Raw genomic sequence first — 22,059 nt, 5'->3', positions numbered from 1 at the left:
TAAATCTTGTAAAAAATTAATTGAAGGTCTATTTCTGCATTCTCAATGCATCCCAAGGACCTATATGTTTATCCTTGTCCAGATACCATTCTATCTTCATTTAGACAGCCTTGCAGTAGAAAAGGGTAAGTCCTCAAACTTTATTATTCTTTATCAAGATCATTTGGCTATCCTTCATATTTCCATATACATTTTCCTATGAAACTGTCAATTTCTGCACCAAAAGAAAGGCTGCAGAGGATTTAGCTGACTTCTGCTGCCACCAAGTGGCAAGGGAGCTTATTGGCCAAGGGACATCTTGGGTGACTGATCTTTTTGTAGAGCAGCGGTTCTCAAGAGGGACACCTAGGGTCAATACTATATATTTTTATATGATACTAACATATTGTCTGCCCTTTTCATTCATTTTCTTATTAGTGTATGGTGGAGTTTTCCAAAGGCTAAGTGATATCACAAAACTGAAGGCAGAAGCAAACATGGGAATCCAAAAATTCTCTGCTTAAGCCAGACATTAGGGAGATTTGCAAAATTGTAAATCAATGCAAGTCTTCTTGTTAATTTTTTGTTGTTGTTTGGAAAGAATAGTTATTTTCATTAAAATGCATAAATGTATTAATGTGTAATGACTTTATTATAATAATTTAAATAAATAGAAAAATTTCAATTTCTCCATTTTCATTTTTGGTAAATGTTATAATCTACCCAAACAACAGTTCTTTGAGGAATATGATTTTCTCAGAGCACACACTATAGGGTAATGATTATTCTTTCTCTTTTTGGTGTGCCTAGGCATTGATGAAATCAGAAGCTCAGCAAGTCTGGAACATGGATACCAAAACTGGAGATCAATTTTATGGAAGAATATGGACAAATATAACTGCACATATTTAATGTACATCATATAATGATTCAATACGCATATACTTATGTAGGATGCTTATCAAGATCAAGATGACTAACATATCCACCACCTCACATAATTAACTTTGTGTGGGTGGTGACAATGCTTAAGGTCAACTCTCAGCAACCTTTAAGTTTACAACCAGCATAATTAGCTAGAGTTCAGCCTTTCTGGAAAACTGAGTTCCATTTGTTTAAAGCCATTCCTGATAGTACAGAATCTGTGGTGGCTGGTCCTAAGCTTCCTGAGGGCAAGGTCTCAGCTAAGGTCACAATCACAGGGCACAGAGACAGATTCAACACTGGTTTCTGGCTTGTTGTTGGGTAGGCATGTTGGTTGAGGAAACCCCTTAAGTTAGGGGCTTTAGTTATTCCACAAGATGTCTTCTTCAGACAAAGGAAGAGGAGAGGGGTGATTGTTGGCTTTTTCTTCCCAGTTACTGGCTACCACCAGTTGAGTTGTAAGCTTTCCGAGCCCAGGTGTTCTCCTTTCGTGGGTGCAGAAAGTGCTGAAGGCTGTATAACTAGCCAGTGAAAGACTGAACAGCATGGAACCTGGCTATACAATAAAATGTGCCTTAATTTAAATATATATATGTGTGTGTGTATATATATATATATATAAAGAGAGATACGCACACACACATACACATATGTAAAGCAATGTCACAGTAGGAAAAGGGAACACTCTAGTGATATACAGAGAAATTATCATCATCAAAGTAAAAATTGAAACATTTTCCCCAGTCTCACATCCCTAAATTAGGTACTATTAAGTTTGGTGTGCATCTAGAATTTTCCAATATTTATATAATCATGCATATAAAACATACATATTTTTAATGAATAACTTCATACATTTTATTTTGTCACTTCATTTTTTATTTAATATGCTGACAACATAATATTTCTGTTAGAATGTATGTCAACCTGTCTCATTCTTTTAGTGCTAGTGGAACATTGCCGTAGAGTAAGGGTACTACTCAATCTATATAACCTTTTCTATTGACTGACCTCTAGATAGCTTCTAAATTTCCATTATTAGATATAATTCTCAACACTGTCATGGTTCCATTTCATCCAGGAAGTTCTGCTTTCTTTATTCCAGACTGCCAGTGATTGCTGCTGCAGACCTGGTAGGGGGAGACACAGGTGCCAGGGGAAGAGAAGGTGTACACTGATGTATGCATGAGAGGACCTAGAAGCCTCTGGGGGAAGGGAGAAATAAGGAAGTCAGAGACTGGGTGGGCCTTGGAGAACAGGTGTCCAGTTTAAAGGAAAGCACAGAGGTAGGAAAGTCTGGGGGCAACTGGCAGACAGGAGCTGGACCAGTAGTTGTGAGATCACTGTCATTCTATCAACAAACATTTGATGCCAGCTTTGAATGGGGTAGGGTAAAGTAGTCAGAGTTCAGAGAACCTAGGGAAGGAGTTAGAGATGTGGAAGGTGAGAGTGGAAGAGCTGCTCTGGTAGGGATTATGGAAGGTTGCAATATTTGGAGACTCCAAGCGTTTGTGTTCCAACAATTCTATGGTTTGTATATGAAACTATCACTGCTTTCTGTTTGTGATGTTCTCCAAACTGGACAGCAGAGGGCAGTGTAGCTTCAGGAAGATTAAGCAAAGACCCTGACAGTTCAAGTTCTCAGGCACATTGGCACCTCAGCTTTATCATCTTATCAAATGGGTTAACAATGACTTTCTCTGCTTACCTCCTCCTCTCATGGAGAGTCACCAAGATCATCAGGAGGGCCCGGGTAGGATTCTGACCCTTGAAGAAGTTTGCTGTTGGATCTCAGCTTTATCTGGAACACCCACCAGACGACCTCGGCTGGTCTTCTGAAAAACAGCACTACCTCCAAACAAACTGGGCAACCAGACCAACATCAGGAAATACTTTTTAGGAGGCAAACAGGAAGCACGTTCTGGAACACATTATAGAAAGGACCTCAGGTTTGTCTAAGAACGGATAAATGCCAGTGAACATCTCTTCCCCAGGGTCCACAGTGTCTGCCCACGTCCAGGTGGATGTGCAGACCCTCTGGCCTGTCAACAGAACTGTCTCGAATGTGCCGAAATGGAAGTGCCTCTGGGGGCACTTCTGGATGCCCCCAACACTGTACACTGGCTTGTCTCAGTATTCAGCAAATGTACAATGACTGACAGGGTGGGTGGATGCTGCATGGCTGAAGGGATGAAGGGTTCAGCCCAGACTACTCAGGGGACTCTGCACAGCCAGAGTTGTGATGGGGAAGCTTGAAGAGTGCATACCAAGGGTTTTATGTCAAGAAAGAAAGAACCCTTGGCAAAAAGTAGTAGGATAAAGTGATGAGACTGGACACTTTGAGCTGCTTGTGCTGGGGCTTTGTGTCGGTGTTGAGTCTCTTACTGGAATTCAGAGATGAGATTCAAGTTACTCACAGAAGCATGGAGAAATCCAGAAAAGGGGGCGGGGGAAAGAAACTAAGGACAACTCTCCACCAGGATTTAAACCAGGGATGGCGGCGAGGGTCATCTGTCTGCCAATTCTAACTGGCTGGCGGTGGCTGCACAAGGCACACTGCTGTATATTCTTCAGCCACATTCAGCTCACCGGGACATATACATGAGAGGCCTGGAAGCTTTTGGGGCGGGAGGAAGAAGCAAGGAAATTACAGACTGGGCTTTGAAGAACAGGGAGCATTTCTGTTCTGAGACAACGTTCAAGGTATCCAGACTAAAGGAAAGCACAGAGGTAGGAAAGTCTGGGGGGCGTTGGGCACTAAATGGACGTAAGCACCAAAGTGGGAGTACCCTTGTGGACACATGCCACCCCCTGTGGTTGTAGTGACAGTAAAACTTGGAATAAAGACATTAATTTGGAAGCCAGTCTGTGGACAAACTATTTTATTCAGTTTTCATTCTCCCTGTGACAGTAAAACTTGGAATAAAGACATTAATTTGGAAGCCAGTCTGTGGACAAAGTATTTTATTCAGTTTTCATTCTCCCTGTAAGAAGGAGGTGCACAGAGGATGCCCACCCCACCAGCCCCAACTCTGCAGGGTTTTGTCAGCACCTTGTAGCTGGGGGGTACAGGGGGTAGAGGGGATGCCCCTACTCCCCTTCCTCTCCAGTTGTTGACCTTTGACCACTGCATCCTCCCCTGCCCAACTCATGCTGCTGGAAAAAGAAAAGGAAACTGCCGCTCATAATTCCTCTCCTTAGTTGTGCGGACTGGGCTCGGCTCTGGACTGGCAGCCCCTCGGAGGGAAGAATGAGGTGTCCATGGCTCCTGGAAGCCAGGCAGAGACATCTGATACAGAAATGACCTGAAGATGTTTTCATTGTTTTTATTTGGAAATAGCGGCCTCTTTAGCTCCTCTGGGAAGCCCCAGTGACCTCACAGCATCGTGGAAAGTGGAGCATGTCTGTTCTATCCCGCTCCATACCAGGTGCCAGGAAGGATCTGAAATCGATGGTGATGGATCAGCAGTCACTGCTTCCTCCCAAGGCAGCTGCGCAGTATTAAAAAAAGAGGAAGAATATCTTCTTTCCTTGAAAATGAAATTTCCTGAAATTGAAAGTAGGCCAACAAGGTTTGCAGAATGAAAGCCATGACACAGGCAGCCCAGCATTATTCCAGGAAGGTTCTGGGGACAATGGATCCTGGTGGGAAGGTCAGAAGGTCAGAACAGTACAGTTGGAGTCACAGGCCTCAGACAAACCTAAGAGCTACCATCAAAGATCATCTTTGTTGTCTTGTCTGATTCTGGGTTTCTTCACATCAACAGATAAAACTAACCACACGACAAGATAACCACCTCATCTGGTGTTGATTTGGTTTCAAATGGGTCACTTGTATGTGTGGTTTGGGAGAGAAGTAACTGGGCAGATGAAGGAAAGGAAGTGCTCTCCTCCAGGGGACTTTATGGGAGATTCTGTAGCAGGAGGCTGCGGCTGCTTGGATCAGACGCGATTTCCTTCAGGTGCTCAGAGGTAAGTCCATGTCATTCCTGCCACTGCACCCAGGACTCATGAGCTAGTCCCTGCCTGCTCATGAGAGTCATAGGACTCCCTGCTTCTCTGCTATAAGATGGATCACAGTGTGCTCGGTCCTGACTATGAGGAAGGCACTGATCTACCCATCATCAAAGTGGATGTGACTGCTGCCCAGATCATGACTCACAATACTGGATAAATCCAGATCCAGGACTTGTCAGGGACTTGGGCATTCTTAGAGCACCCAGAATGGAAGATGAACACCTTAAGTAAGGCTTGTTCAAGATGAGGCTACAGAAAAGAGTCTGGGGAAAGTCTGTCCTGTTCTATCTGGTGGGAGGCATCAGCTTTCTTCCCCACCCTAACAGAAGGGCAGACACACACCCCAGCCCCTGCTCAGGAGAACTTTCAGAAAGAAAGGCTTTCTGTTGGGGTAGTCTGCACGGCCAAATCCAGGACAGTCATGATTTGACTTGCGGGAAACTTCTTCCTTCCTGCTGGGGTAGCCAATCACCAGGGTGGTCACAAGTGGCTGTGCGACAGCCTAGGCAAGCGTCCAGCCAGGCTGGGTTCTGCCAGGTCTTGGCATTGAAACTACCTTGCAGCTGAAGTTGTAAAGACATGGACAAATGATCCTGAACAACTGGATGGGAAGAGTAGGCTAGAAAGCAGGGTGCAAAGTAGGTGCCTGTTTTAGGAAACACATAAAAACATTTGGAACAATCACATAGCAAGGTTTTAGGTTTATTGGTACTATAATTCTGTTCTTTCTCTTTGTTTTCTATAATAAAATGTGCTGGTTATATTATAGGATTTTTAAAAATCACTGTCATCTGCTAAAAGGAGAAAGTGGCTGATACCTAAGTACACCTTTAAGAATAAGGAAGACTTCTCTCCCCTGCTCTGGACATAGCCCAAATACAGTAACTCTTTACCCAAGACAGTTAATTATGCAAAAGGCATGATAGTCCTTTTCCTTTTAGATGAGGGCAAAAAGCCAGGAAAACTGTGAATGTGGGCAGCTTAGTGAAAAGTTAAAAGCACTGGATGTAAAGCCAGCTTCTAGGGCCTGTCCTGGGCCCACTCACACAGCCTGATCCACGGTGTCCTTCTGCTATGTCTAGACTCCGGCCCCATCCGTGCTTTCTGGCGGGGCTCTGCTACCCCAGAGGAGGCAGAAAGGAGTTTGCTAGACCTTCTTGACAAAGACCATCCTTCTTGAGAGAATCTGCAGTCACCAAGGCCAGAGTGAAATGGTTCCTGATTAACCAGATAATTTAGTGATTTAGTAATTTTCCCCATTTCTTCTGAACTCTGCAGGTTACCGCTGTGAGGTCAGAGAAGGAGAAACAGGGAGGAAGAGAAAAGGAACTGAGGAGATGCAGAGGCTGATTGTACATCCAGTCAAAGATGTTTCTGAGTAGTCATTTGTGCCCCAGGCTCTGTGTGAGACATCAGCCATACAGAAATGAAAAAAATAGTTGGAACTCTCCTGGGACTCTCATATTAACTGGAGGGTAAGAAAAGCTGTCAGTTTATCATGCAGGGGATATGGCCGGGGTGAGTGGGAACTCTGGGAGGGAATCAACACCAGGCCCGACTCCTCCTAGCAGAGGCATCATGTGGGCTTCTTGGAGGAGGAGACATTAGACCAGGGCCTGGATAACAAAGAGGAACTGTTGAAGCTAAGAACCAAGGAGAAAGAAGGGAAAGGAGAGGGCATGAGGCAGGAATAGCATGACTAAAGACCCAAAGACCAGAGCGGATAGTACAATTAGGACTGTGGATTTAGATGAGGCTGTTAAAGGCTCACGCTTTACTGAGAGGGCAATGGGGGTCTATGGAGGGCATTTGAACAAGAGAGTCATTTTGCTCAAATTTGTTATTAGATCACCTGGGTCGCAGTGATGTTTCTGTAATGAGAAGAGGAAAAGGAAAGGGGCAGGGGTTGAGGTCTCCTTTTGGAAGCCTGTTGGCACCTCTCACACTCAGGCTATGAGCTGAGAATGTACACATGTGATGGAAGTAGGCACCCTGGTGCCATCCTCACTCCTGAGCCTGGGTCATTGATTTGTACCGTGAAGCAAATCGCACACCTGTTCATTTGTGGAAGCTGCTGAGTCAAAGAGTAGATGGGTGAGCTTTCTACAGACAGGTAAAGTCTATGCCAACCTTCGTGAGTGCCCAGCTTCCCATCAGTCACAGGTGGGCACCTCTGAAGAGCTATTTGATGGTGAGAAGAGAGGCATTTTCAAAGACCCAACACAGACTAGAAAGGAATGGATAAGAGCAACATTCAAGAAGCACGCAAAGGAAGAGAGCCGCAGGCTTCAGCTCTCTGGAAGGGACGCGCACTGACCTGGTGCTCACGGGCTTGTCACCGCGTGATCCCTGCGCAAGGCCTGCAGCGAGAGCTCGTATCCCAGGAACATGGCTGCGCTCATAGGGAATCCCCGGACAGTGTTTACCGTGATGCCCCTGAAAAACACCTTCCACAAGAGGCAGGTTATTATGGGCGACTGAGCTGCACCTTCGGCGGGGCCAGCATTTAGGAGCAAAATAAGGGCTGATGGGGCTGCCATCCCAGGCTAGCCCAGGCTGGACCCTGCAGAGCCCAAAGGACCTGTGTGGGCCTTAACCACCTGCATGCCCCAGTTACACCCAAAGGCACTTGCCCTCTCAGGCCTGTTACGCTTGCTCTAAAAGCATCCGGGAAACTGCTGAGCCCCACGATCATCACAAACCCTCACTTAATTGCTGCTCTCTCTGCTACACATGCACTTGCACACACACCTCCACCCTCACACGACTCTTCGGAAGAGGGAGCTCTGGGCTCTCCACTGCACTCACTGCAGCAGCAGAGAGGCCACCCAGGCAAGACCAGTCACAGAGATAGGCGTTACACAGGATGCCCACAGGAGCAGAGTGGGGGAGAACTCAGGCCATGCTTACAGCCACAGACATGGAGTTGAGGCACCTGCTTTGCCATTCAATGTCATGTTACTTGGGCAAATGGCAGTCTCTGGAACTAAATTTCCCCTAGTGTAAAATGGGGGAAAGAGATTACTGACCTGATCAATAATCAGGTCTGTCACCCAGCCACCCACCCCCACTGGGGCGAGCGCTTCCCCAAAGTTCACCACATCCTCTCTGCCCTCCCCAACCAAACTTCATCTCCCAGGCTGCTATGCGGCACCAAGATGCAGCCTCCTCTGCTCTCCTGACAGGAGGTCACCTGACAGGAGGTGCATTTTGGCCAGTGACAGCTGCGGCAACCTGTGAGAGGGCGCTGCCACGTCCCAAGTGCTCATCACTGCTGACCATCATCGTGGGCATCCTACTACCAGTGTCCGTCACTGTAGACAGAGCAGCCCCAAACTCATCATCACCAGCAGAGCTGAGGCGCATGTAGTGATGAGCTGTTACTCAACCTTCAATACTCCAGGAACCTGTATCTTTCTTCCCTTCCTGGAGAATGCGATAAGAGGCTTCTCTTTCTCCTTCTCTGGTGCTGAGTAGACACTAATCAAAGAGATGTGGTTCCAGCCTTTGCATCGTTTAAAATCTACTAGAGGAAATAAGCCCCATTCACGAAAAAATACAATATAACCTAGAGCAGCATGAAACCAGACACAGACTGTCTATTCTAGGAGGAGATAGTGGCTACCGGCAAATCCCTACGGAGGCATGAATGACTAACAACTGGCATTTAGAAGGGCTAAAGTTGCCTCCTGGGTCTGTATATATACTAACTTCATTATATAGACCCATACTGTCATTTTAAGAAAGTAGAAATCTAGCTTGTGGCATTTTCCCGTTTCCATGGTTGCCAGCAACTAAGCTGTCAGGGCAGGTAATGGCCACCACTCAGCGACCCAGATGCCAGGTGACCTTCCATCAGGAGAGCAGAGGAGCCTGCATCTTGGCACCACATGGCAGCCTGGGAGCTACAGCTTGGTTGAGGAGGACAGAGAAGGGCTTTGGTGAACTTGGGGACAGCCCTTGCCCCAGTGGGGGTAGGTGGTTGAATCACCAGAGGTGAGCCAATGGCTTAGGCCAAGCATGCAGCGATTCAGGCAGGGGGCAAGTGGGATCCTTGTAACATTAACATCCCTCTCTACAGGCTGACCTTTCTGAGATTCCACTGGCTCACCCAGAGTGACTGAATAACAAGGAAATGGGTCAGGCCTCAAGAGGGAAATTCCATCCTGGGTGCCCACAGAGCTCGCAGAGAACCTGGGCTTCGCTCTGCCAGGCTCAGTCAGGCGGGCCCTGGCATGGAGCCTGAGTCTCCTTTCCCACAGCGGTAGACCCTACAGGAGCTGTGGACTCCGCAGACAGACGGATGTTACCTTCCCCAGCAGCAGTGGCCTGCTCCGTGACCACAAAGGTGGCCAACACAGTGCAGACCTGTCACTCCTCTCCAGCCCACTCCCTCCAGCTCCAGCGCTTTCAGAGCACAGAACTACCAGTGAAAAATCACTCCTCATGAGTTTCACTGGTTTTCCCTGCCTGGAGAACCCTGCACTTTGGCTCCTAGCTTTCTGTGGGGAGGCTCCAACTTGTTATTCCCCGATGGGCTAGCTCTCTCTCTCCTTGGTCCCCTGGTCTCTGCTGCTGGAATGTGCCCCAGTACCCTCTGGCAGCCCCCCACAGCCATCTTGTTAATTGTGAGCTGTAGCCTTCTGTGCACTCAGATCTGCGCTGCAGCACCATTCAGACTGCCCGCCAATCTTGACTTGCCTGATCTCCCACTAACGAACCCACTCAGGGTAGTGAGTGGCCACTGTTCTTAGACCCTCTATAACTCTCATTAAGTGAATCAATGGGGGATGGGTGTTGGGTAAATGGGTGAGTGAATGAGTGGACTTCTTGATGTCAACAAGGAACAGTCTCTGAGGTGAAGACTGGTGGTGCTTGTGGAAGGGGGATTCCAGAGGCAGAGGGAGGGCTGCAGACCCTCAAGTGACAGAAACTAAGGACCATCAGCCCAGTACCTCAAGAAGTTGGCCCACTTACAAATATTCATCTCTCATTTCTCCTTTGTCATCCATTCCCATCCCACTATCATAAGCCCTCGTGAGTTTTCTCTGTGGGGCTCAAGGACACCACATCCCTTCTCCAATGACTGCTTGCAGTGGAGAGCGGGAAACTGATTTCAGATGCTAACAGAAGGAATCCTAAACCACCAGGCTTTTCTGTTCTGACTTGAGAAGGCTCCCAAATCCATAGGCCTCGAATCCCCTGACATCAAGCTCACCTTATTGGTGATCGATCGCTGAGTGAGTTACAAGGAGCTCCTAAAAGTCATTCGTCATCACTTTACTCCTCTCCTCCTCTTTACTCACTAAGTTCTTCTTCCAGAGGAAAGTGGGCACAGGTGGCCCAGGGCTTTGCACCCCACCTCAGTGAGCTGCATAAACTCTGTTTGGGAATAGGGACTTCAGAGAGCCACTGCCCAAGCCAAGTGGGATGGGAGCCATGCCTGGGGCCTGGGAAAGGTCTCCCTCCTGCTGCTGCTGCTGCTGCTGCTGCTGCTGGGAATCTGACTATAAGACGACCCAATTCCCCAGGGCTGAGTGGGGCTTTTTGCTCCATGTCACTCTCTCTTACGTGAATGTACACACACAGAAATACTTGCATAGACCATGGATAGTTTTGTTACACATCACAAGAAAATCGTAACAGTGATTACTTTTGAGTAGAGACCGGAGAACAAAGCAGGGACATTTAGACCAGGTACTTAGATGCTGCTGAAGCTTCCTATGTTCATATACTAATTTTGAAGTAATAAAAATTCAAAAACTTTAATCTCAGTGAGTGAGGTGATTAATTGAGCTGCAAATTTGTCTTGACTTAAAACCTGTCTCTGAATAGAAATTATGGACCAACTGAGATTGAGGTTAAGAAATCAATTGTCTGGCCTCAGTTGCCTTGTAAGACTCTGTTTTTTATGGCATATGAGCAGTTTTGGAGGAATTAATATCAGCAATATATCCTCCCCCTAAGCTTCATATATTCATAATATAAAAATTTGGAGAAATGGATCAAAATATCTCAAATAAAAACACAATGTCCTGTTCAAATCTCTCTTATATGATATCTCTCTGTACTTGTTGACCGAATCATAATCTACACTTCTGGTTAAAAAAAAAAAAAGGAAAAATATTTGAGGTGAAAATCCTAGAAAGATGACAGAGTAGAAAATTTCTCTCATGTCTCTCTTTAACTTTACCCTTTACCTGAACAACAATTACACTGGCAGAATCTATGCGATGTGGCTCTTTTGGAATTCTGGAGTCTATGAAAGATATGTATTTCCCAGGGGGAGAGAGTAAATTGTGATTCATTCAGTTCCACTTTAGCTCTTAGCACTGAGCAGACACGCACCCCCTGGCCTCCGCCCTGTGGCAGGCAGCTGGGCACACATTCCTAGAATAACCATGGGAGTGAGGATGGACAAAAGCGACCCTGCCCTCAAACTATTAGAGATCTGACTACAGAGGTGCAAAGAGGAGGGACGCCATGGTTGCCTCACCCCTATACCCCCTGGTGCAGCCCCTTCCTCCATGAGGAAGGGAAGAATTCATGGACTTGATAATCTAACCCTCTCAAGGGTAAGGGGGAAATGAAGACCTGCTCAGAAAAATCAGACCTATCCTGCAAGGACTCTCAAAGGAGTCCTGGGGGTGCAATGAAACGACACTGGACAGTAACTTGAAGCTACACGAAGAAATAAACTCTAAAAGGGAATCCAGGGCAACAGTGACATCAGATCACGGAAGCATAGACATCCTTTGTTTTGTCTCTGCCTTGGCAACGAAAATTAGGCATCCATTCATGAAAAATAAAGCACCTCCGAGGAGGCTGGGAGATCCAGTGCTGTACGCAAGGGGCTGGACTTGAGAGGGACCTGAGCCACCTGTGCATCAGGCAACAGATGGGTGGACCTGAGCAGTGGGCCCTACCATGAGCCGCTCTACCCCTCTTGGCTCACTCTTCTCTAAGAGCCAGGCCAGGAAAGCCAAAAGCCCATTCGTGGGAGGGTCAGGGTGCTGGTGTCACTAGAGAGATCAGGGGGTACTATGGGACAGATGAGGAGGCATTCATTAAGAACCTTGCACCCCAGATGCAGTAACAGCTTAGAGGCAGGAAGGGGCTTGTGTTTCAGAAGAGCCCCTGGACACGGGGAAGAAGCCCGAAGGCCAGGCTGGAGGCTGCCTCAGCAGCTGAGGCTAGTAGTGATGGGGACTGGACATGGGTGGGAGAGCAGAAGACAGACCAGGAAACTGAACCTAGTGAGCTGGGTTCAGGAAGGGGGCAAGGGGGCCCCCTGACTGGCCACCTAGAGGAGGCAGGACCCCAGCCCAGCTTGACAAGAAGCAAGCTTTGGTGGCAAACGCAAACAGACAGTTCCAGGCCTTGGCTCAGCCAGGTACAGATGTGATCTCAGAGGCAGGTTGCCAGGCCCCTCTGAACCTGTGAAGTGGTGCACACCTGTTTCCCGCCAGCACAGCACGAGGACTAGCTGAGTTTCCCATGCACCACTTAATAAAAGCTCCCTCAGGTGTCTGACCCACTGTCCAGGGACTGACTCTGACCCCGCACGATCTCTGGGGGGCTTACTTTAAGACCTTCTTTCTGGTAACTCTGGGAGATACAGTCCAGGACACCTTTGTATTTGTTTAAATAAACCCCGTCAGCTTGGAGTCGACTTTTCATGACATCCATAGGAGTTGATGCCGCCCAAGAAATTGCTCCTGTAAAGAGAGACAAGCAGGTGTCAGGGCTCTAAAAACGGAAAGTGCCCCAGGGGGTAGGGAAAGTAAAAACTGTTCTTGCTCCTCCCTTGTCTGTGCCAAAGTATCCTGATTTCCCTAGGTCTCTGGCCTTTTATTTGCAAAAAAGAGCAGCTGTAGCTACCTTCATGGCACTGCTATGGGGATGAGTAGGCCAAGGCAAGCAACTCAGAAGTGCCAGCTGCCTAGCCAGTGCCCATGCGTGGAAGGGGTCATGAGCAAATGACCCCCACTAGTACTTTGCAGCCTTCTGGGGCAACCAGTGGAGAGAGACCAGGGTGAGCCCTGAGGCTGAAGGTTCCCTGGAGGCAGGATTTCTCTTACCACACTTACACCCAAGCTGCTCCCAGGGAAGAGCCCAGTGTTGGGACTTTAGGGGAGTACAGGGCAGGTATTTAAAAATCTCTCATCTTTTCCAAATATGTGAAATTGAAGCTTTAGTACACACCCCTGAGTCACCCACATTGGAAAAGCTCAGGTGCCCTGGTTTTAGCACTTTAATGCTCAGACAATAATAAACAGATGATTGTGTAAAAATAGAAATCGACACATTCCTGGGGAGAGAAAAACAAATTGATGCCAAAGTCCAGGGCAGTTGTTTGTAAGGTTTTGTAATTGTTCCCAAAACAGACTTTGCCTGCACTGGGCATTCTGCCCACCAGGCTGCCTGCCCTCCCCCTAACCCCCAAAGCCTCCTGCCTCTCGCCCTCTGAGAGCCCCTGTGGACCTGCCTTCCCTGCTGCCTGCTGCCAAGATAAAGGGCCACTTTCCCTGGAATTGGCCACTTTCCCTGGTATACTTTCCTGCCCCTCAATATCCTGGGCAAGGATATTAAAGAATTTTACCTGCCAGAAATACCTGCTCACCAGAAATAAGAGCAGATGGGGCCTTGTTTCCTTTCTCAGCCAAAACATTTTCAGGACACCTATCAGGAGCCAGCTATGGGCTAGACACATGGGTGCGCAGTAAGAACACTGTTGGCTAAGCCATGGGCCTTGTAATGTGTTGGCTAGATTTCAATGTGGTTAATTATGATGATGAGGAAGAGTAACCACAATTTTCTTCTCTCTCTAGTGGATCTTTCCTGTCAGAATCAAACATACGATGGGATAGCCTTCTTAAGAAGCAATCCGCTCTTGACTTCCTTCCTTCCCCTCTGGCTATACCCGTGTTTCTCTCTTCCCGGTGACAGCACAGAAAAACCCCTCAAAAGGGTTGTGAAGATCTGGAATCCCCAAATGCTTTCATCCCATTCTCTTTTGACACCATTTCAAAATTTCCCACCCTTCTCTTGACACAAATGGGTCTTGTCAAAGTCCCTGATGACTTGTATTGATACAACATTAAATCTAAGTGGTAAGAATGGCAAGTGCAAAGGCCATTGGGCTTTGCATCTCTCTCTTGAGAAGAGAGCCAGGCCCAAATAAGCATCAGAGAGCAGAGCAGCTAGAACAGAGCAAGGTAGGGGACAGGAGTTCAAAGGGTAATCGGCAGCCAGATCACAGAGGGTTTTGATAACCACTGTGAGGACATTGGCTTTCACCCTAAATGTATTTTGGGGGTGCAGCGTGGGGCTGACTTCACAGGCTAAGTAATGAGTCCATGGTATAAAATGACTAAGTGTAGATTTGAACTTGGGTTTCTCCCTGTGTGCACTAGCTGTGTGACTTCACCTCTCTGAACCTGGATTTTCTCATCTGCAAAACAGGGAAACTGATTTCTATCTTATGGATTTCATTAAATCCTTATACCAGAAAGGTATGCTCTATGCTGACATTCAAAAAAGGTAACAGGTTTCCTTTTCAAAGCTCAGTACAACCTGATATAGGGTAAGTGCTCAAAATATACCTCTAGCTGAAATTTGGATGAACCCCAATAGGGACTTGCTATCCCCACAGCTCCAGAGGGAAGGGAATAGGAGAAAGAAGGGGGACCATTCTCCATTCCCAGCCCTTTCCCCTGCTTGCTTACATGGTACTTGGTAGGTAGTTAAGCAAAACTTGGAGGGTAAACCCTGAGGTCCTGGGGCTGAGAGGGCGTGGCAGGCTCCCCATTGTCCTGCTGCCGCACGGACAGACGGGGACAAGCTGCTACCGCACTTACCTGCCATGCCGCCTGCCAGCCACACGGCACAGGGGCTGGGGCCTGCACAGGCCTCGGGTGTGATCAGCTCATTCAGGAACACGTAGGGGATGAAGTAGAGGCAATAGCCTGGGATATCCCTCAGCAGCATGGCACTGGCACCCCGGTACATTCCTGCCAGGCCCTCGGTGCGCACGATGGTTGCAATGCAGTGCACAGGCCCCTGGTAGGCTGGCTGCTCCCCGAGAGCTGCTGCCCTGGAACTCAAACCGAGGCTGGCTGCAAAGGTAGGGGGAGAAGATGGCAGGTTACTCAGGGTCGGTAAACTGGCTGAGCCCAGCCCATTGACAGTTGCTGCTCACGTGACCCATCAGTTTTCACCATGCCTGACCTTTTTGGCTGCTCACACTGGGATTCTGAAGTCCCAACAGGGAAACCCTGCCAGCATCTGGCATCTGCCATCAGATGGGAGAAAATCCCAGCCAGGTGATAATGTACCAGTTGCCTTACAATGCCCAGAGCCTTCTGCTTAACCGCCACGATGTCTTTCTAAGCGCATGTGAATGTAGAACATGCAAGCCGCAAATCTAATAAGGTCCACCAACCTCTTTCTTGAGGTAGAGGCTGGAAAAGCCACTCCTAACTTGTGTGTGTGTGTGTTTGTGTGTGTGTGTGTGTGTGTTCTTGTGCACGGTGTGTTCGAAGCATATGAGAGTTGAACCCACGCTGTCCTGGCTCCAGTTCACCACTTAATAAATTTTTTGATGTGGCTAGACTGACTTTTTCCAGCCTTTGTTTCCTTACTTTCCAAAAGAAGTCAAGTCAATACCCATACTGTATACTTGAAAGTTGCTAAGAGAGTAGCTCTTAAAAGTTCTCACCACACACAAAAATAAAAATGATAACCGTGAGAGACGAAAAATGTGTTCACTAACCTTATTTCACAATGCACACATATATTAAATGATCACATTATAAACCTTTAACTTACAGAATATTATATTTCAATAAAGCTGGAAAACATTTTTTAAAAATTCAGAGAGAGAGAGGAGGCTGTTGTGAGTATCAGTAACAGAATGCTCGTTATTACACCACGAACACTAGATGTTGTGAGTTGCTACCGATTATTACAGAGATGAAGTGACTGGCATAAATTGCATGCAGGATCTGCTGGCTGAAGCACTGTGTATGGTCTCACAACTCACTTCCAGCCCTGGGTAGGCTGTGCCCCAGAACAGCTGTAGGGCAGCACCCTTAGGCCCTGAAATCTGAGCGCTCAAAGTTGCTGTCTCCTAGCATGACCTTCTGTGTCTCTGCTGGCAGAAATGGGTTGTTATGTCTGCAGCTTCTTTTAGGGCTGTGCCAGTAAGCAGTAACTTCCTCTCCTGTAATCCTCCTGCCCAGCTCTGTTCTCTGATGCTCCTGCACAGTCTCGCTCTCTGATGCTCATCTCCTCTGCTAAGCACTCTGGAGCATGGTTTTGCTAAGAGGTCAAAATTCCAGTTGCACTGCAGAAAAAGCAAGCTCTTATTCTTGATTTCCCCTTCTTGAAGAACTAACTCGACATGATTGGGAAAGGCAGAGGACAAAGAAGCTTTGCCTGTGCCTGCATGCCTATCTGGCTACCTAGGTTCAACTCCCTATTTCCAGCATTGCAGTGGTTTTATACACACTAGCAGAAAGGAAGACCACTTTCATTCTATATTGAACTTCTAAGAGGAGGTTTCTTTTCACCTAGGAAGTATGCTTGAGCAAACTCATCCTGGATCTTTTGTGTATGTGTGTGTTGGGGGGAGAGTCTAATCTCTGCTGCCCACACTTGGCCAAAGCAGCCTCTGGAGGAGGTCAAATCCCATTCACTACTACAGCAGATCTCATGGAATGCGGGCGGGAGGAGGCGACTTCGGGAAAAGTCTTCTGAGCTCACAGCAAGATGAGGTACTGTGGTCTTTGAAAGTCCACTGAGAGGTCACTGGACACTCATTCGTCTCTCAAGTTCACTATGATATAACCCGGATTGTTGTGGGAAATTTGGCACTGGATAAAATAGAGGCAATTGTTCCAACATAAAGAGCTGGCCAAGAAATAGTGACCTGCAGGAGTCAAGGTTTTCATGAATCAATTCTGTGTGTGATGTGACTTTCAGAAGTTACTGGTTAAAGGAGGGTGTCCTGATAACATTCTGCTTGTTTGGAGTGCTGGGAAAGTATTTGTCCACCCTCTGACTGGCTTCATCAACAAAAGACCTAAGGTGAGCAATAAGGAAATTCACTGGCTTCCTAGCAGGTTTGTAACATAAGCAATCTAGCTTTTATTGCTTGGGAATGATCCATGTACAGAACTGGCAGTCAGTGCCTTGGGTGGTTCAAGTTTAACTGCGAAACCCTTGCAGCTTCTTTCATCTTCCTCATCCCCAATACAAAAAACGACATACTTTTATTTGGAGATAATTTTTAAAAATTTAAACAGAAAATTCCACAAAGGACACCCTTAGAGGCCCTTTACCCAGATTTACTACTGCTAACATTATACTTTGTTTGTTTTATGGTTTGTGCGTGTTTTCCTCCCCACCCCCACCCTCCCCTTCTTGCTCAAACATGTGAGTGCAATTAAAAGGAACAGATGCCATTGTCCTAAAGCATGAACTTGGCCTGGACCACCTCCATCTCCAGGTGCAAGTGACCTGACCTGGAGTAAAGGTCTGCATGAATCAGCTATGGCTATGATGTGGCTTTCAGCAGTTACTGATAGAGTGTGTCCGATAAAAGCTTCCTTGTTTGGAGGTGCTGATATTCAAAAAACATTTGCCAAACCTTTAACTGGCCTTGCCAACAAGAGCCAAATCAGAACCAAACCTGCACTTGTCTTTTTTCCCCTCAAAGTAAGCAGCAGGGAATTGTTGTGCACATAGATACATATTTTTTGCACATATACAATATAAAATGGTCCTGTGCTTCTAAATATTTCCCTGGTATTTCTTGAATGGAATTGCCTTATATACCATGGCTTGGATATCATTTCATTATCTATACTGACGAAACATTAACCAATGTACAATCCACACTCACTCTCATGCCCTTTGTAGTATCTCCTCCTCCCCATTCACACCCCCCACCCCCACTCATGGGACAGGATCCAGTCATAGATCTGGTATAACGTTTAGTACAGTGTTTAGATGTCAAGTCCTTTTAACTTTCTTTAAGCTGAAGCATTTCAGCTTCAGCTTGGTGACAGAAATCCCTACTGAAAGGGTCACAAACAATCTTTCTTTGTTTGCTATGACATTGACATTTTTTAAGAGTACAGTGCCTTCCTTCTCCTTAATAATACTTTCCTCACTTGGGGTTTGATGTTTCCTGGTTAGTACACTGAAATGATACATTCTTGGCAGAACCTTCTTCCCGTTCTTAAATCTCACTTCTTTGCAGGTATCTGCAAGGTCTCACTGTCAAGAACCCTTGGTCCTTTCTCCTCTGGCCTTCTTGTTTTTATTAGTCTGTTTTAATTGAGGTATAAGTTGACAAAAGGAACAGCCCCTATGCACATAGTCAAAAAGCTTTGATAGTGTAGAACTGTGTCCTTTGGAAAAAGTGATATCTGTACTTGGAGCAAGCTGTTTCGGTCACAGCCCACTGAGGAGACCAATGATTCCTACTGCACACCTGCTCCTGCTTTAGACTCTGATAGTAGCTCCCCTCTGCTTGCTCAGTGGGTTGCTGCTTGATTCATGTCTCACTTAATGAGACCACTTAGATCTTTAAAATTAAAAGGAAAATAGCTCTGTGCTATCAGTGAGGGGTCACTCACTGAGAACATCTTTCCTTGAGGCAGTGCTTGTCACAGTCCCTCTGCACTGCAAAGTTGGGATGGACAATACACGCAGAAAATGACAGAAATCCCCGTCGGTTGTTTGAATCATGAGCTGCTCTGCTGGCCAAGAGAAGGTGTGTCCCTGGAGTATGAACTCATGAATCAGAATTCTTCCTTAACTCCAGCAGTGGATCAATTTTAGCTTGTGGAATCCAAACCTTGGTGATCCTTATTTGGGTTCTGGCAAGTTGCTATTGCCTAACTGAATTCCGTGGACTTGCATGAGGCATGTGCAAGGAAGCTGAGGATGAAGGTGAGGATCAGTACTCCACACACTCAGCCTCTTGCTCACGAACCCCCAGGGGCAAAGCTTGGAGCTCGACACATACACATAAAGGGCTACATATCAGGTATATTTTCTTCTAGATGAAATGTACTTAGTTTCTGTAATTAAACATTTTAAAATGAAGATAACATTATCAATTAAATTTTGATTATTTCTACTTCTATTTACAAACGCTATGCCGCTCATGACCACATTTTTCCCCCTGCCCTCGCTACAACAAGAGGCTGTTGTCTTTCACTATGGTAGGTTTGGACTATATAACCCAAATACTCAGGGTGTCTGTGGTTTTCTTTGTTTTCCAAAATTCAGTTAGGATCAACTCAAGCCCTCTATATCCAAACCAACAGATGTTCAAAGTAATAGAATCATGCTCCTTCCTCTACCCTTTGCCCCACTCCTGACCTCTCCTGGGAGTAGGGGAAGGTGCTCGCAGTATAAGGAGATCCCTCTTCTAGGCCCCTCCTTGTTCAGCTGGGTTTGTGCCAGGTCTCCTCAGAATGTCTGCTTTGGCTGTTTGCCTCCACAGCTCTGCATCATTTCCTGGGTCTTGCTGGCTTCCTGCCTGGGCCAGGAGGACCCTCTGAAGGCAGGCCCCCTACAAGGAAAGGGGGCTTCTAGGTTTGCCAAGTCCTAACAGGTACTTTTGTAGCCAGATTTGGGGAGGGGGTCATTCTACTGCAGAGAGATTGAACCAGCCCAGAAACATGCTGGGGTCCCCATAGATCTGTCACTATAGCCACAGTGTGCCAGCACCATTCTCAGACACAAATGTAAGTTCCATTTCTTCCCCTTCCTCAAACAATGGTGCTCAGTGTCTTCAGTGCACCAAGATTTTGGAAAGAGGAGAGTTTAGTGAACATAATGGTTGGCCAATGTTCTACTGAGGCAAGGAGCTCGCAGATATGCAAGAGTCTGACCACTCCCTGGACTCCCCTATGTGTATGCTGGGGAATGGGGTTGAGGGGCTCACACCATTTCTCTAAAAGGCATTGTCTATGGAAATCAGCCATCCACAAATGAGTCTGGTTGGTCCCCAGTCAGAGATGCACAAGCTCTCAAGTCGAATTTGGGATCGTGGAGCTGTTTCAAGGAATCCCAAAATCCATAAGTGTTATGGATCAATAAAGTTCTTAAAATATTTCACAGATACATGTTAGATCTACTTTCTTCTATGAGTAGATACTAGGGAATACGATAAAAATCAACTTGACTATACTAGGAATCCATGACAGCTTCTTAACATCTGTGTTTTCTTCATGTACTATTCCTACAATACAGCTGCTTTTCTCAGGGTTGAATCCCATTTTATATATTGAAAAGGAACTTGTTAAAAATTCTGGGATCCCCCAGAGGCCAAATTCCCTATTCCAGTCTGTCCAGGCCCCTGAACATATTGTTTTGTCTCATCAGATGTGGTGAGTTTTGTGATGACAAGAATCCCACAGTGTCACCGATCCCAGAGTCCTATATGGTCTGAGCCCCATGTGATCTGGCATCTAATGGGGCAGGTCTCAGCGTCGGAGCTGCCAAATTTCACCTCCTCCTCGTGGCATTCAACCAAGTCTTAACCCTGCCTGGTTCCTGAGCTAGAAGCTGTAGACACTGAAAGAAACCTCCAAATCCTGGTCCCTGTGGCTGCACTGCCCTAAGATGCTGTGGAAATCTCCATTAGTGGATCTACAGATAGGCTGGGTACAACCTCTGTACTGCGATACCCCTCAGCTCACTTCCCCATGATTAACTGAGCAGTTCTTTCCCAGTTCCTGTTTCCAAAGACTTCAGTGGTTTCTTCGTGGTCTGAGAAGTTCACAATAGGCACATGGTTAGTAGAAAAAGCCCTGGATGAGGAGCAGCCAGGATTTACACTGATGCTCATTTGCTACTGATTGTACAATTGGATGCAAAGGATTCAACTTCACTGGTCCTCAATTTCCTCAGCAGCTACAAAAAGGGAAGAATAAGAGCTTCTCCGGTTCATTTGAATTTTGTGAAAATTAAGCAAGAATGTTGGCAAATGTATTTTATTAAACTGTACATTGTACAAATATACTTTACTCAAAGCAATTAGTTATCATTCCTATTTTTATTACCTTGTCCTGACGTGACTCCAGATTCTGGAAGTCCTGGACCTGCCAGTCTTGGGCAACTGTGGCCTGCTGTGGGAGATTGTGGATGCCCACACAGGGCCAACAACAACCAACATTGACCTCAAATCCAGAAAACAAGACAATACTTGCTCTTGTTCATTATTCAAAGGATAAATGAATGTGTCACCAATGTATGTATAACTTGCATAGGAAGCTCTAGTAGTTAAACGGGATGAGTTTCAAAAACACTAGTCAAGATGCCTAAAACTCAAAGACTACTCATGAAATGCATGACTGTATGCCTGGCCTCTTTGCAAACCTCCCTTTACTTTTGAGCTGCCACTGCTCCAGCCCTCACTTCCTTTTAGCCTACTACATAGTCCTCACTTGTCTCTAGGTTTTTATGCTTCTTGCCATGCTTTAAGGACTCCCATCTCCTTCCTTTTTCAGTTATTAAAAGGAGGAATGTGTGTCCCTTGAGGGATCTTAGCAACAATAATTACTGCCCTGTATGGGGAATATCTTGGAAAATCTGCTTTATCAGAAGGCAATTCCTCCCCAAGGCCAACCTGCCAGTGAGAGTATTTTTCTTGGCAGGCACATGTCTTTATGGTAGCAATAAACCTGTTACCAAAGAGACAAACTGATGTATTCAGCACCTCTCAGGAACAGTTGGTGACCTTACCATCCAGACATTTCTGAAGATTAAGGGAAACCAAAGAGATGGTTCTGCCTCATTTTCTCCACACGAGGATTCTCGGTTTCATTCAGGCTTGTTCTGTCTATTGTTGATGAAATTTCTGTTCTTCCTTTACCAGCTATTCCCATCCAGCCTAGCTTGTCTCCTCTTGGCATGTCCAGAACTAGAAAACTTCTCAAATGCTAACCACAGATTGTTACCTTCATTATATTCAGATTATTTGGAATATGGTAGAACCAGGCCTTCAGATACAAGCCCCAATTTCTTTCTTTCTTTCTTTCTTTCTTTCTTTCTTTCTTTCTTTCTTTCTTTCTTTCTTTCTTTCTTTCTTTCTTTCTTTCTTTCTTTCTTTCTTTC

The 22,059-nt window shown here is 46.3% G+C and overlaps 1 protein-coding gene across 1 annotated transcript in view; it reads right to left on the bottom strand.

Moving 5' to 3' along the window:
- Positions 1 to 7,244: 7,244 nt before the first annotated feature.
- Positions 7,245 to 22,059, bottom strand: part of SLC25A48 (solute carrier family 25, member 48) — a 33,058-nt gene continuing 18,243 nt past the window's right edge. The window contains exons 5-7 of the mRNA XM_004686746.1: positions 14,781 to 15,038; positions 12,505 to 12,638; positions 7,245 to 7,367 (exon numbers count right to left, since the gene is read on the bottom strand). Coding sequence (XP_004686803.1) covers positions 7,245 to 7,367; positions 12,505 to 12,638; positions 14,781 to 15,038 — 515 coding nt within the window. The remainder of the gene's footprint in view (positions 7,368 to 12,504; positions 12,639 to 14,780; positions 15,039 to 22,059) is intronic.

Source organism: Condylura cristata, unplaced genomic scaffold (genome assembly GCF_000260355.1).
Source record: "Condylura cristata isolate star-nosed mole 26May11 unplaced genomic scaffold, ConCri1.0 scaffold00021, whole genome shotgun sequence".
Classification (NCBI taxonomy): domain Eukaryota; kingdom Metazoa; phylum Chordata; class Mammalia; order Eulipotyphla; family Talpidae; genus Condylura; species Condylura cristata.
This window is presented reverse-complemented; position numbering and strand designations above follow the sequence as displayed.